The sequence below is a fragment of the Ailuropoda melanoleuca genome, chromosome 17 (genome assembly GCF_002007445.2).
Source record: "Ailuropoda melanoleuca isolate Jingjing chromosome 17, ASM200744v2, whole genome shotgun sequence".
In the NCBI taxonomy this organism is placed as follows: Eukaryota; Metazoa; Chordata; class Mammalia; order Carnivora; family Ursidae; genus Ailuropoda; species Ailuropoda melanoleuca.
The window spans coordinates 13,427,895-13,443,834 of NC_048234.1; the positions used below are offsets into that span (position 1 = coordinate 13,427,895).

At 40.0% G+C, this 15,940-nt stretch overlaps 2 protein-coding genes across 3 annotated transcripts in view; both read right to left on the bottom strand.

Moving 5' to 3' along the window:
* Positions 1-13,981, bottom strand: part of LOC117797002 — a 24,363-nt gene extending 10,382 nt beyond the window's left edge. Inside the window, exons 1-4 of the mRNA XM_034647305.1 lie at positions 13,857-13,981; positions 11,876-11,983; positions 10,260-11,009; positions 5,480-5,556 (exon numbers count right to left, since the gene is read on the bottom strand). Of these exons, the coding sequence (XP_034503196.1) occupies positions 5,480-5,556; positions 10,260-11,009; positions 11,876-11,983; positions 13,857-13,981 (1,060 nt within the window). The remainder of the gene's footprint in view (positions 1-5,479; positions 5,557-10,259; positions 11,010-11,875; positions 11,984-13,856) is intronic.
* Positions 1-15,940, bottom strand: part of LOC100472638 (zinc finger protein 484) — a 117,873-nt gene that overhangs the window by 31,394 nt on the left and 70,539 nt on the right. Inside the window, exon 1 of one of the 2 annotated variants that reach the window (XR_004621826.1) lies at positions 5,440-5,478. The exons of the other annotated variant lie outside the window; for it this stretch is intronic. The gene's annotated coding sequence lies outside the window, so the exon portion shown is untranslated. Of the gene's footprint in view, positions 1-5,439; positions 5,479-15,940 lie in introns of those variants that run through there. 2 annotated transcript variants of the gene reach the window in all.

Here is a 15,940-nt window from a genome sequence, read left to right on the forward strand (position 1 = left end):
CGGAATCTGGGGATGTACTGTATGGTGATTAACATAATATAATAAAATAAAATTAAAAAAAAAAGAAAACATTACAACTGATACCACAGAAATACAAAGGATCAAAAGAGATTACTATGGATTATATGCCAACAAACTGAATGATCAAGCAGAAACAGAAAAATTCTCAGAAAAACAACCTACCAAGAATGAATCAGAAAAAAATAGAAAATGTGAATATATCAATTACTAATAAGGAGACTGAACTGGTAATCAAAAGTCTCCCAATGAAGAAAAGCCCAGAACCAGATGGCTTCCCTCATAAATTTTACCAAACATTTAAAGGAGAATTAACACCACTCCTCCTCAAAGTTGTCCAAAAAGTCAAATAGGAGAGAGTACCCTCAGACTCATTTTACAATGCCAGCATTTTCCTGAACAAAGACAGATAAGGACACTACTTGAAAACTGCAGACCAATATCCCAGATAAATGCAAAAATTCCCAACAATATACTAGCAAAGTAAATTCAACAACCTATTAAAAGGATAATTCAGACGTGCACAGGTGGCTCAGTCAGTTAGACGCCTTTGGCTTGGGTCACTATCTCAGGGTCCTGGGATCAAGCCCGAAGTCGGGCTCCAGACCCAAGTCATCAGGCTCCATTCTCAGTGGGGAGTCAGCTTCAAGCACGCACACTCTCTAATAAATAAAATCTTTAAAAAATAATAAAAGGATAATTCACTATGATCAAGTGAGATGTATCACTGGGATACAAAGAAGGTTCAACATATGCAAATCAACCAATATGATACATTGCATTAATAGAAAAAATCTTTAAAATCCCATCATTTCAATAGATACAGAAAGAACACTGGATAAAATTCAACATCCTTCCATGATTAAAAAATAACCTCTCAAATAATAGGGCACAGACAGGACATCTTCCAATTACAAAGGCCATGTACAGCAAGTCCACAAAACAAATACTCTAAGGTGAAAGGTCAAAAGCTTTTTTCCCCTGAAGATCAGGACCAGGATGAGTGCTAACTCTTGCCACTCCTTTGAACGTAATACTGGAAGTCTGATCCAAAGAAATCAGGGAAGAGAAAGAAAATAAAAGGCATCCAAATTAGAAAAAAAGAAGTAAAACTGTTTCTATATACAAGTAACATGATCTTAATAAAGAAAATCCTAAAGACTCTGCTAAAATGCTGTTAAAACTAATAAACGAACTTAATAAAGTTGCATAGTACAAAAACAACATAAAAAATCAGTTGCAAGGGTGCCTGGGTGGCTCAGCCATTAAGCATCTGCCTTCGGCTTGCTCTCTTGTTTAAAAAATTAAAGAAAGCCAGCAAACCATGAGAAAAGAGCACATAAGAAAGGAACACAGAGAACTACTAAAACAACCATAAAGCAAGTAACAAAATGGCAATAAGTACATACCAATCAACAATTACTTAGAATGTAAATGAACTAAACACTCCATTCAAAAGACATGGAAGGATAAAAAAGCAAGACAAACCTATATGTTGGATAAAAAAGCAAGACAAACCTATATGTTGCCTACAAGAGACTCATTTCAGACCTAAAGACACACAACTGAAAGTGAGGGATGGAAAAGCAATTATCATGCAAATGGAAGCTAAAAGAAAGCTAGGATAGCAAGACTTGAATCGGACAAAATATACTTTAAAATAAAAACTAACAAGAAACAAAGAGGGGCACCTGGGTGACTCAGTCAGTTGAGTGGTGGACTCATGATTTTGGCTGAGGTCATGATCTCGAGGTCCTGGGATCAAGCCTTGTTTCAGGCCCCACACACGGCAGGGAGTCTGCTTGAGAATTTTCTCTCTCTCTCCCCCCTTCTCTCTCTGCCTCTCCCCCCACTTGCACGCATGCACGCGCACTCTCTCTCTCCTCTTAAAATAAATAATCTTTAAGGAAAAAAAAAGAAACATAGAAGTACGCTATACAATCATAAAGGGAACAATCCAAAAGGAGGCTATAACAATTGTAAATATTTACGTACCAAACACGGGAGCACCCAAATACATGAAGCGACTATTAACAAACATAAAGCAAAAAATTGATAGTAATACAATAATAGTAGGGAACTATAACACTCCACTTACATTAATGGATAGATCACGGAAACAGAAAACCAACAAGGAAACAATAGCTTTAAATGACACATTGGACTAGATGAATCTAACAGATACACACAGAACGTTCCATACTAAGACATAATACATATTCTTTTCAAGTACCATACCCTAGATCATGTCAGGCCACAAAACATATCTCAACAAATTAAAAAATACTGAAATTGTATCATGCGTTTTTTCCAACCACAATGTTCTGAAACCAGAAATCAACCACAAGAAAAAATCTGGAAAGAATAAATATACATGGAGGTTAAATAACAAGCTACTAAACAATGAATGGGTCAACCAAGATTATCAAAGACAAAGTCAAAAAAATACACGGAGACAAATGAAAAGAAAAACACAACCAGTCCAACATATTGGGATGCAGCAAAAGTTCTTTTAAGAGATTACAGCAATACAGGCCTACCTCAAAAGCAAAACAAGAACAAAAGCAAAAACAAAACAAATAAACAACCTAACCTTACACCTAAAAGAACTAGAAAAAGAAGCACAAAGCCTAGGGGCGCCTGGGTGGCACAGTGGTTAAGCGTCTGCCTTCGGCTCAGGGCGTGATCCTGGAGTTATGGGATCGAGCCCCACATCAGGCTCCTCTGCCATGAGCCTGCTTCTTCCTCTCCCACTCCCCCTGCTTGTGTTCCCTCTCTCGCTGGCTGTCTCTATCTCTGTTGAATAAATAAATAAAATCTTTAAAAAAAAAAAAAAAAGAAGTACAAAGCCTAAACCCAGTAGAAGGAAGGAAATAATGAAGGTAAGAGCAGAAATAAGCAAAATAGAAAAAACACCGCCACCACAAAAACAGATCAATGAAACAGGAACTGGTTCTTTGAATACATCAACAAAACTGAAAAACCTTTAGCCAGACTCAACAAAGGGGGGGAAAATTTAAAAAATTAAAAAAAAAAAGATTCAAATAAAATCAGAAATGAAAGAGGGGAAATAACAACCAACACCACAGAAATACAAAGGATTCTGACACCACTATAAAAAAAAAAATTATGTATGTGTGTGTATGCATGCCAGTAAACTGAACAGCCCAGAAGAAATGCGTAATTTCCTAGAAACATATAACTTCCCAAAACTGATAGAGGAAGAAATAGAACATTTGAACAGACTGATTACTAGCATTGAAATTGAATCGGTAATCAAATAATTCCCAACAAACCAAAGTCCAGAAACAAATGGCTTTGTGGGGAAATTCTACCATATAAAGAATACCTATTCCACTCTTTTCCAAAAAAAAGAAAAGAGAAGCTTCCAAATGCATTCTATGAGGCCAGCAGTACCCTAATACCAAAAGTAGATGAAGACACGACCAAAAAAGAGAGAGAGAGAGAGAGAGGGAACTGGGGGGGGGGGGGGGAAAAAAAAAAGCCAGTATCTCTGACTACAGATGCGAAAACCCTCAGTAAAATAATAGCAAACTGAACAAACAATACATGCAAAAAATCATTCACCACGATCAAATGGGACTTATTCCTGGGATGCAGCAATGGTTTAATATTTGCAAATCAATGTGATATATCACATCAACAAGAAAAATAAAAATCATGATCATAAAACAAAATTATGTCTATTATAGTAAATGCAAAAAAAGCATTTGACAAAGTAAAAATCCATTTAAGATAAAAACTCTTAACAAAGTAGGTTTAGAGGGAACATACCTCAATGATAGATATATACTTGAAAAATAGCTAACATACACAATGGTAAAAAACTGAGAGCACTATCCATAAGGTAAGGAACAAGACAAGGATGTCCACTCTCACCACTCTTATTCAACACAGTACTGGAAGTCCTAGCTACAGCAGTCATACTATAAAAGGCATCCAAATTGTAAGGAAGAAGTAAAAATGTCACCATTTCCAGATGACATACTATATAAAGAAAATCTAAATGACACCACCAAAAAACTACTAGAACTGTTAAGTGAACTGAGTAAAATCATAGGATACAAAATCAATACACAGAAATGCTGCATTTCTATATATTTAATAATGAAGTAGCAGAAAGAGAAGAAAACAATCCTATTTACAATTGCACCAAAAAAATAAAATAAAATAAAATAACTAAGAATAAACTTAACCAAGGAGGTGAAAGACCTGTCTGTACTCTAAAAATATAAAACACTGATGAAAAAAATTGAAAATGACACAAATGGAAAGAAATTCCATGCTCACAGATTGGAAAAATATTGTTAAAATGTCCATACAGGGGCGCCTGGGTGGCACAGCGGTTAAGCGTCTGCCTTCGGCTCAGGGTGTGATCCCGGCGTTATGGGATCGAGCCTCACATCAGGCTCCTCTACTGTGAGCCTGCTTCTTCCTCTCCCACTCCCCCTGCTTGTGTTCCCTCTCTCGCTGGCTGTCTCTGTCAAATAAATAAATAAAATCTTTAAAAAAAAAAAAAAATGTCCATACAACCCAAAGCAATCTATACATTTTATGCAACCCCTATCAAAATACCAAAAGCATTTTTCACAGAGCATGAACAAACAATCATAAAACTTTTATCGAACCACAAAAGACCCCAAACAGCCAAAGCAATTTTGAAAAAAAAAAAAGCAAAGCTGGGGGTATCACAGTTCGGGACTTCAAGTTATATACAAAGCTGTAGTCATCAAAACAGTATGATACTGACACAAAAACAGGCACACAGATCAATGGAACAGAATAGAGACCAGAAATAAACCCACAATTATGCGGTCAGTTAATCTTGGACAAAGGAAATAAGACTATACAATGGAAAAAGGACAGACAGTCTCCAAAACAAATGGAGCTGGGAAAACAGGGCAGCTTCATACAAAAGAATGAAACTGAACCACTTTCTCACACCATACACAAAATTAAACTCAAGATGGAGTAGAGAATTCAATATGAGACCTGAAACCATAAAATTCCTGGAAGACAACATAGGCAGTAATCACTTCGACATCAGTCGTAGAAAGATTTTAGAGTATGTCTCCTTTGCCAAGGGAAACAAAATCAAAATTAAAGTATTTGGACTACACCCAAATGAAAAGCTTTTGGACAGCAAAGGAAACCATCAACAAAACTAAAAGACAACCCAGTGAATGGGGAAGAAGATATTTGCAAAGAATATACCTGGTAAGGGGTTAATATCCAACATACATAAAGAACTTAGCAACTCAGCACCAAAAAAGACAACAAAAAATCCAGTTAAAAAAGGGCATAAGACATGAATACACATTTATTGACAACAGAACATGAAAGATGCTCATCATTCATCATGAGAGAAATGCAAGTCAAAACTACAGTATCACTTCATACCTTTCCAAATGGCTAAAATCAGACAGAAACAAGTGCTGGCAAGGTGTGGAGAAGAAGGAATCCTCCTGGCAGGAATGCAGACTGGTGCAGCCATTACGGAAAACAGTACGGAGGTTCCTCAAAAAATAAAAAATAAAAATAGAACTACCATATGATCCAGTAATTCCACTACTGGCTATTTACCCAGAGAAAACGAAAGCACTAATCCAAAAAGATATACACACCCCTACGTTTACTGCAGCATTAGCCAAAATATAGAAGCAACCCAGCTGTCCATCCATAGGTGAATGGATAAAGAAGATGTGGCATATATATACAATGGAATATTACTCAGCCATAAAAAAGAAAATCTTGCCATCTGCACCCTAAATGAATCCAGAGGATATAAAGCTAAGTGAAATATAGTCAGAGAAAGACAAGATCATATGACTTTGCTATGTGAGTTTAAGAAATGAAGAAAAAAACAGATAACAAGACTCAAATATAGAGAACCGGTGGTTGCCAGAGGGGAGGTGGGGGGATGGGTGAAATAGGTGAAGGGGATTAAAAGTACACTTATGATGAGCACTGAGTAGAGAGCTGCTGAATCACTGTATTGTACACCTGAAACTAATGTAACACTATGTTAATTATACTTGAACTAAAAAAAACTTCTAAGAAGCTTTTTATGTATTAGTGAGTTAGCCCTTTATCTGTGAGGGATATTGCAAGTATTATTCCAAATGCATTATCTGTCTTGTCCTGCTTATATTTTTTGCAATACCATTATTTTTAAATCAGTTGCATTTCTTTTTATTTATTTATTTATTTTAAATATTTTATGTGTTTGAGAAAGAGAGAATACGGGGGGGGGGAGTTGGAGAGGAAGAAGCAGGGTCCCCACTAAGTGGAGAGCTGGATGCTGGGCTCAATCCCAGAACTCCAGGATCATGACCTGAGCCAGATGCAGACACTTAACCAACTGAGCCACCCAGGTGCCCCAGCCCTATAGTTTTAAACGCAAATTTCTTTTTTTTTTTTTTAAAGATTTTATTTATTTATTTGACAGAGATAGAGACAGCCAGCGAGAGAGGGAACACAAGCAGGGGGAATGGGAGAGGAAGAAGCAGGCTCATAGAGGAGGAGCCCGATGTGGGGCTCGATCCCATAACACCGGAATCACGCCCCGAGCCGAAGGCAGAAGCCCAACCGCTGTGCCACCCGGGTGCCCCTAAACGCAAATTTCTTAATCACTTCTCTTACTGCCTTTGTTTTGAGTAATAACTAGAAAGTTCTTACCCATACCCAAGTTATGAAGGAATTCTTTTTCTTCTAGTAATTGTGTGGTTTTGTTTTTTCTATTTAGGTTTTTAACATATTTGGAATTTGTTTTGGTTTAAGTATAGGCTCAATTTTATTTTTTATCCAAATGGTTATCTCATTGTCACAGTGACATTTATTAAAGAATTCATCTTTTCCCCAGTGATTTCTTATGCCATATTTAGTATACACCATCCATATATACTCTAGTTCATTTCTGGATCTTATACTTTATTCCCTTTTCTGTCTATTCATGCTCTAACTCTACAGTGTAATAATTACCTACGATCTAGGGTATGTTAGCAAAACCTCCTTCACTGCCAGTCCTTTTCAAGATTTCCAGCTTTTTAATTGCTAAATTTTTTGCAAATTCAGCTTTTATCTCCAGCATGAAACCTTGTCTGCTTGTTTGGGGAATTATGTTAAAGTTCTATATCAACTTAGAAAGAATTTATACCTTTATGACAGGATTTGAATGAGTCTATTTTGTGACTAGTATAAAATTTTCTTCTTACATCTTTCACATTCTAAGTATTTTATCTTTCTAAATATGTTGAGATTTTCCTTATTGTCATAACTTGCTTTTAAAAAAGGTTATTAATTTCGTGTATTAATTTAAAATCCTACTGCATTATTCAGTAATTTTTTAAATTATTGACTACTGAGCTTTCTAGATGTATTTTATTTCTTCTGCAAATAGTTTCACTTCTTTTCAAATTTACACAACTCCCATTATTTTCTCACTGATTTCACTGGCTAATGCCAGTAGTAAAAAGTTAACATACTTGCTTTGATTCTGAACTTAAGAAAATGTTTCTATTGTTTTACATATTAAGGAAGACACTTGTTTTAGTCCTGGGGTACATCAATTCTTATTGCAGTGTTTTGTTTGTTTGTTTGTTTTTGGTTAAGTGTCAGACTCTCGATCTCAGCTCAGGTCTTGATCTCAGGGTCATGAGTTCAAGCTATGAAAAAAGAAAGAAAAGGGTGTTGGATTTTGTAAAAGATCTTTTCAAGTGCTTAGGGGAGAAACTATGACTTTTTTCCTTAGATCTATGTATACGATTAGTTATACTGATTCAATCCCAAATACTGAGGCATCCTGGCATTTTTGGATAAATTCAACCTGGTGAGGTTTTATTTTAATATGCTGATGGTTTCTGCTAATATTTAAAAATTTTAAATCAATATTCATTACTGAGCTTTGTCTACAGTTCTTTTTGTATTTTCCTAGGAATCTACTAATTTATCAAAGCTTTCTTTTATTTATTTTTACTCTCTTATTGTTATTTTACACAGAATTAGGAAAATAGGGATGCCTGAGTTAAGAGTCAGCTAAGCCTCCAATTCTTGATTTCAGCTCAGGTCATGACCTTGGGTCGTGGGATGGAGCGCCACGTCAGCTCAGCGCAGAGTCTCCCCAGGACTCTCCCTCCCCTCCCCCCTCAAATAAAGAAATAAATCTTTTTTAAAAAAAGAATTGTGAAAATAGTTAAACTGCTAAAATGTCCTCTTTCACAGTTATTTCTCCAGGTCACCTTTTCCATTTTTCTTCATCTTTTTCTTGATTTGTGGTGAGTGGTTTGACTATTTTGGTTTTTATTGCACTTCATTTATTTATTCACTTACATAGTTTTCAGTTCTCTTTTCAGCTTTATTAATTTTGGAATTTACTTTTGTAACTTATTCCCTTCTGCTCCGTTTTGATTTACTTTGTTAGTTTTTTTCCTTCTGAGTTGATAATTTAAATCTTTCTTACTGTCTTAAGAATTCAAGGCTATAAAATTCCATTTAATTGCTTTAAGTGTATGTTGTAGTTTCTGATATATTGTGCTTTACAAATTTTGTTAACATTTGCAATATCACTGCATTTTTTCTTTGAACGAGTTTATTTTTGATAGCTTTTTAAATTCCAGGTGTATGACATTTGAAAAATTAATTTCTAGTTTTGCTCCATTGTGAGAAAAGAATATTGTCTTATTTTTACTTTAAGGAAATCACTTTTTTCTTTGAAATCTATTATTAGTTTTATGAATGTTTCACATGTGCTTGAGAAGATGGTATTATCTTCCTATGAGTGTTACAAATCAAGATTTGTGCATAAAATCGACCTTATGTTTGCTGTTTTAGATCCTCATTTATTTTTTGATCCTGTGAACTGACAGCTGATATTTAGTCTCCCTATCTACAATTAGGTTGTCTTCCACTTAAGGTTTACATTTTTCTAGAGTGATCATATTTTTTCTAAAATAGGTCTTTTTTACTTCATGCTGTTTATTTCTATTTTTTTATAATAATTTTTTATTATGTTCTGTTAGTCACCATACAGTACCACCCTAGTTTTTGATGTAAAGTTCCATGATTCACTGTTGGCTATAACACCCAGTGCTACATGCAATACCTGCCCTCCTTACTACCCATCACCGGCCTATTGTTTATTTCTATATTTATTAGTGTCTACTGTAAAGTGGGAAAGGAGGTCTTTATTCCGTTACATCCTTAAACTACCGTTTTAATAATGCCATCAGTATAATTTTATCCCCAGCTCTCCTACTGGATTCTATTATTTATAATGACATGAAGAATGATGATGGTGAACCGAATGGAAAATAAATCTTCATAGAAACGTTTCAAGTGATCTGTGCTCAGAGTAAATTGGTCCAGCCTCCCTGTCCAATTGTGTTCAGCCTTAAATCCTATTTTAAGCCAATGTTTTCTCTTCAGAAAATGAGCACAAACACTATCTGACCTAGCCACTTGCCGCATTCCTCAATTCTGAGCTCTTCAGGACATTGCCTGGTGAATTTTACTGCTTTACATAGGCCCAAAGCTGGCAAATATGGGCCAATCCCCCCGAATCCCCAACTATCCACCAAAGAAGAGAGTGAACATCTTCCCTCACAGATTTGGCAAACATAGGCACCCAGAAGCAAAACATTCTTTCTTGTTTAAAAACAAATTCGGATCTTGCATGCACACCAAACAAACGTCTGATTTGATCTATCTTAGATGATTTCCGCCTCTCCGCGTGGGAACTACAGTGACGTTTTGACTAAGAGGCCCGTCCGCGGTTCATGGCTCTCACGTACTCACAACACTCCTCTCCCCTATGGCACACCTCCTTCCAGTCACAGCACCGCATCCTGTATCCTCGCAGATTCCTATCCACCCAGCATCCCAAACACGGTCTCACCGGCAAACACAGCCAAGCTTCGCTCGAGCCAATCCTACCCCAATCACGTATTCCTACTGGCCCAAGCTCAGAACGCGGCTAGCCCCCTCCCGGCTCGCAGGTGCCGCCTCTTCACCACCCAACTCCCACGTCCCCGTTCCACCCGATACGAACCCCCACCGAGAACGCCTCCGTCATGTGCATTTTCGTCTGAACTCGGGCAACTGAGAGCTGGACCAGGACTCTCAAGATTCCTCGGGGCCCACCAGGCAGTTACGGCGGCCCCCCCACCCAGGGCGGACATCGAGAGGTAGGACGACCACCCACCTGTGGATCCAGCAGTTCTTACTTTGCGCGACTTTTGCCGAGTCCCAGGTCCCCGAACCGACCGCTTCCCTCGTCCGTCTCGCCGCTTTTAGAGCTTTGCGCGGCGTGGCCCAGGTGCTTCTGCTCCGGGCCGAGAGTTTCTCGGGTCCGTCCCGCTGCTTTTACGGCTCTGCGCGACATTTCCCAGGAGTCTCTGACGCACCAGCCGAGCGCCTCCCTCGTCCATCCCGCTGCTTTTACGGCTCTGCGCGACATTTCCCAGGTGTTTGCGTTGGGAGCCCCCGCGCGACGCTCGGCGCGCCGGCTAGTGGGCTGGCCCGGAAAGACGGTTCCTCCAGAACCATCTGGGACTGTGCGCTCAGGCTTAGTGCTGGCAGGCCTGCAGGTACCGGCCTCCGTGTCTGAGCCGCTGAGCCGGCGCTGCGTCGCAACTCCAGTTACCCGGGGTTTGGGCGCTTCTTTTGTGGTTGGCGGGAGAATTCGACCTCTGTGGGCTAGGGGTCCTGGGGCACCAGCGCGGCAGATCCGCAGGGCCGTGTGGCTCTGCACGTTGCACCCAGAGGTCGCTGAAAGCGAGGGCTTCCCACATCCTGGGCAGGGCGACCGGTGGGCCCCCCGGGGCGGCGGGCGGGCAGCGGCGGAGGGGTGACGCTGGTGTGTGCGGCGTGTGCCGTTGTCCCCGGGGGCGCCTGTGACCCTCTGCCGCGGCGTGTGCGGCGTGCCTGTGCCTCCAGCGTCCTGCGGCGGGACTAGTGTTTCCCAGACGCCGCAGCTGTGATGCGGACAGTCGGCAAGAAGATCCTGTGTGTGAGTGCGTGGTTGGGCCTTGACAGGGGCTGGAGCTGAGGGTACTTTCAAAGTGGGTCCTTCTGGACTCCCAAGGAAATCTTTTCCACTTTCCCGGTTCGGCCCTTCGCCAAGAGGTGCATGTCTGAAAACTACTTACGAGGTACCTTGGTGTTTCTTTCTCATTTTCTTTTTGTGATAATTCATTTTTTCCTCAGCTTTGATATCTTTGCCTCCTGATTTGAATTTTTGTTTCCCTTTGATGCCTGACCTAGGCCCATCAAGTGACCCGGTTTCCAGTATTTACCATTTGAGAAAAGGTTGGGGTCGGTGTCTGTGTAAAGAGCCCAGTGTGTCTTGCTGTCCCCCTAACCTCCTATCAGTAATTGGATAAATGTTTCCGTTTTCTCCTGTTTTGTCTTTTTATTTTATTAAATGTATTTTTTCTGCTTGTAAAATTACAGATCAGTCTGGAGAATTTGGAAAAGACACAAAGTAACAATAAAAATATGAAGAGAACACTCAGGTAACCACCCAGGTCCCAACATAGAACATCCCATTCAAAATCAAAATCATGCTTCCTATCCACCCGTAAGTTTTACGATAATCATTTTTTTCATTATAGTTTACCTACCTAATAATTCATCAGTAAATGATAGTGTACTTTTTATTAACTTTATGTGACTTTCTGTCCTTCTGTATTGTTATTTTTTAACGTTATAATATGAAATGTGTCTGTATTGTGTATATTTTCATAATGTTGGATAGTGTATCATTATTTAAGCAAGTTAATTTATATGTTCAGTATATCATTGGTGGTTAGTTTGACACTTTTCAGTTTGGGACTATTACACTTCTGCTGGAGCAATTATGTGGGCAACTACTGGTATGCAGGTAAGCACATTGCTGTAGGACATGGGCATACTGTGAAGATACTGCAGGTTTGGTTCCAGGCCGTCACTATAAAGCAAATATCATAATACAGTGAATCAGATTAATTTTTTGGTTTCCCAATACATATAAAAGTTATATTTACACTATACTTTGGTCTTTTAAGTGTGCAGTAGTAGTATATCTAGAAAAAACTGTATACCTTAATTTTAAAATATTTGATTAAAAAATGTTAACCATTATGTGAACTTTCACCGAGTTGTAATCTTTTTGTTGTTGGACCGTCTTGCCTCAGTGTTGATGGCTGCTGACTGATCAGTGTGGTGGTTGTGAAAGTTGGGGTGGCTGTGATTATATCTTAAAGTAAGACAATGAACCTTGCCGCATCAATTGACTCTTCCTTCCACAAACAATTTCTCAGTGGCATGTGATGTTTATAGCATTTTATCCACAGTAGAACTTCTTTCAAAAATGGAGTCCATCTTCTCAAACCCTGCCACTGCTTTATAACTAGGTTCATGTGATATTCTGAATCCTTTGTTATCATTTCAACAATCTTCACGGCATCTTACCAGGTGTAGATTCCATCTCAAGAAACCACTTTCTTTGCTCATCCATAAGAAGGAAATCCTCATCTGTTCAAGTTTTATCATGAAATTGTGGCAGTTCTGTCCCATCTTCAGGCCACACCTCTTTTTTTTTTTTAAGATTTTATTTATTTATTTGACAGCAATAGAGACAGCCAGCAAGAGAGGGAACACAAGCAGGGGGAGTGGGAGAGGAAGAACCAGGCCCATAGCAGAGGAGCCTGATGTGGGGCTCAATCCCAGAACGCCGGGACCACGCCCTGAGCCAAAGGCAGACGCTTAACCGCTGTGCCACCCAGGTGCCCCAGGCCACACTTCTAATTCTAATTCTGTTGCTGTTTCCACCACATCTGCACTGACTTGATCCACTGAAGGCTTGAACCCTTCAAAGCCACCCATGAGGGCTGGAATCAACTTCTTCCAGACTCCTGTTCATGTTGATAGTTTGACCTCTTCCCATGAATCATAAATGTTCTTAGTGGCATCTGGGATGGTGAATCTCTCCCAGGTTTTCGCTTGACTCTCCCCAGATTAAGTGGAGGAATCACTATCTATGGCAGTGGTAGTCTTACTAAAGGTATTTCTTAGAGACTTGAAAATCAAAATTACCCCTTGATCTGCGGGCTGCGGACATGTTAGCAGCATGAAAGCAACATTCATCTTGTCCGTCTCCATCAGAACTCTTGGGTGACCAGGTGCACTGTCAACGACTAGTTCTATTTTGAAAGGAATCTTTTTTTTCTAAGTAGTATGTCTCAATCGTGAGCTTAAAATAGTCAGTAAATCCCACTGTAACAGATGGCTGTCACCTAGGCTTTGTTCCATTTGTAGAGCACAAATAGAGTAGATGTAGCAGGATTCTTTTTTTGTTTGTTTGTTTTTGTTTTTTTTAAAGATTTTAGTTATTTATTTATCTGACAGAGACAGAGACAGCCAGCGAGAGAGGGAACACAAGCAGGGGGAGTGGGAGAGGAAGAAGCAGGCTCATAGCAGAGGAGTCTGATGTGGGGCTCGATCCCATAACACCGGGATCACGCCCTGAGCTGAAGGCAGACGCTCAACCGCTGTGCCACCCAGGCGCCCCAATGTAGCAGGATTCTAAGGGCCCTAGGTTTTTGGAATGGGCAATGAGCATTCATTGGCTTCCACCTCAAGTCACCAGCGGCATTAGCCTCTCTTGAGAAAGTCAGCCTGTCCTTTGAACCTTTGAAGCCAGGCATTGACTTCTCTCTAGCCGTGAAAGTCCTAGATGGCATCTTCCGATTGAAGGCTGTTTCATCTCTGTTGAAAATCTGTTGTTTGGCGCGAGCACCTTCGTGAATTCTCCTCGCTAGGTCTTCGGGGTCACTCGCTACAGCTTCTCCGTCGGCACTCGCTGCTTCACCTTGCACTCGTACGTTACGGAGACACCTTCCTTCCTCAGCCCCGCCGACCTCTGCCGGCTCCCAGCTTCTCTTCTGCGGCTTCCTCGCCCCCTCATCCTGCACAGAACGGAAGAGTCAGGGCCTTGCTCCGGGTGAGGCTTGGGCCGAAGGGAATGCTGTGGCTGGTTGGAGCGTCCGTCCAGACCAGTCAGACTCTCTCCGTGTCAGCAGGGAGGCTGTTTTACGTTCTCATCATTCGAGTGTTTGCTGGAGTAGCGCTTGCGGTGTCCTTCAAGATCGTTTCCTTTGCATTCGTAACTGGGCTAACTGGCAGCAGAGGCCAAGCTTTCGGCCTGTCTTGGGTTTCGACAGGTGTTCCTCACGAAGCTTACTCATTTCTAGTTTTGATGGGAAGTGAGAGATGTGTGACTCTTCCTTTCATTGAACACTTAGAGGCCATGGTAGGGTTATCAACTGTGCTAATGTCAACACGGTCATGTGTCAGGGAATAGGGAGGCCCGAGGAGGAGGAGAGAGATGGGGAAGGGCCCGTCAGTGGAGCAGCCAGAACACACACATTGATTAAGTTTACTGCCCTGTATGGTTGCCATTCGTGGCACCACAGAACAATTAAAATAGTAACATCAAAGATCACAGATCACCATAATAAATATAATGAAAATGTTTGAACAGATCAAGGATTACCAAAATGTGACACTGGGACACAAAGTGAGCAAATGCTGTTGGAAAAATGGCACCCATAGATGCTTGATGCAGTGTTGACACAAACCTTTGTAGGGAAGGGCAAAGAGGGCAACAGCAGTGAGGCCCAATAAAATGAGGTATGCCTGTATGTACTTAGAAAGGATTGGGGCGCCTGGGTGGCACAGCGGTTAAGCGTCTGCCTTCGGCTCAGGGCATGATCCTGGCGTTACGGGATCGAGCCCCACATCAGGCTCCTCTGCTATGAGCCTGCTTCTTCCTCTCCCCCTCCCCCTGCTTGTGTTCCCTCTCTCGCTGGCTGTCTCTCTGTCAAATAAGTAAATAAAATCTTTAAAAAAAAAAAAAAGAAAGGACATTGCTGGGTAATTGGATCATGCCTGTTTCAGCTTTAAGAAAATGCCAAATACTTTGTTAAACTAAATGTATCAATTTGCACCTTTCCATACGCAATGTAGGAGAGTTTTCCTTGGCTCTTTGTTCCTTTGTTCGACATAAGTATGATTATTTCTGTTCTGTTGGTTGTAATGGCATCTCATTGTGCTTTCTTTTAAGTTTTTTATTGAACACTAACATAAGTAGAAATAAGTAGAGAAATCATGACTGCGTAACTTGTGAATTTTCACAGACTGGTTCTCTGGTACCATCACCCAAATCAAATGGAACATAATCAGTGTTCTTTCTCATGCCCACTTCCAGTCACTTCCCACCCCTCTATCCTCCAGAGTTGACCTGTTCCGACATAGTTTTTGAACTTTACATGAATGGAATCATGCAGCGTATGCTTTCTGTGTCTGGTGCCTTTCTCTTAACATTGTTTCAGTGTCGTCAGTGTTGGTGCATTTTCTTGAAACTCATACATTTTCATTGTTGTTCTGTGTTGTTTGTAAATACCATATCTTCCACTCTGATGTTGGCAGGCATTTGGTTTCTATCCTTTATTATGAAGAGAATTGCTGTGAGCATTAATGTCATTTGGTGAACTTATGTATGCATTTCTTTTATGTATGATACATACCTGAGGTGGAATTGCTGGTCATAGAGTATGGATATGTTCAGCTTTACTAAGTAGTGACAGTTTTCCAAAGTGGTTGCACCAATTTATATTTTTCATAAGTTTGTTTGAGAGTTCTAGTTGTTTCATTCACATCCTTACCAACATTTAGTATAATCAGGCTTTTTAATTTAAGTCATTCTGGTAAATGTATAGTGGTATCTAATTTTGGTTTTACTGGACATTCTCTTATGACTAATAAGCACCTTTTCATGTGTTTATTGGAAAAAATATATCCTTTGTAAAGTGACTGAGTCAGTCAGATAACATTGGGTTGTCTGATTTTTCTTTAATAGTATACA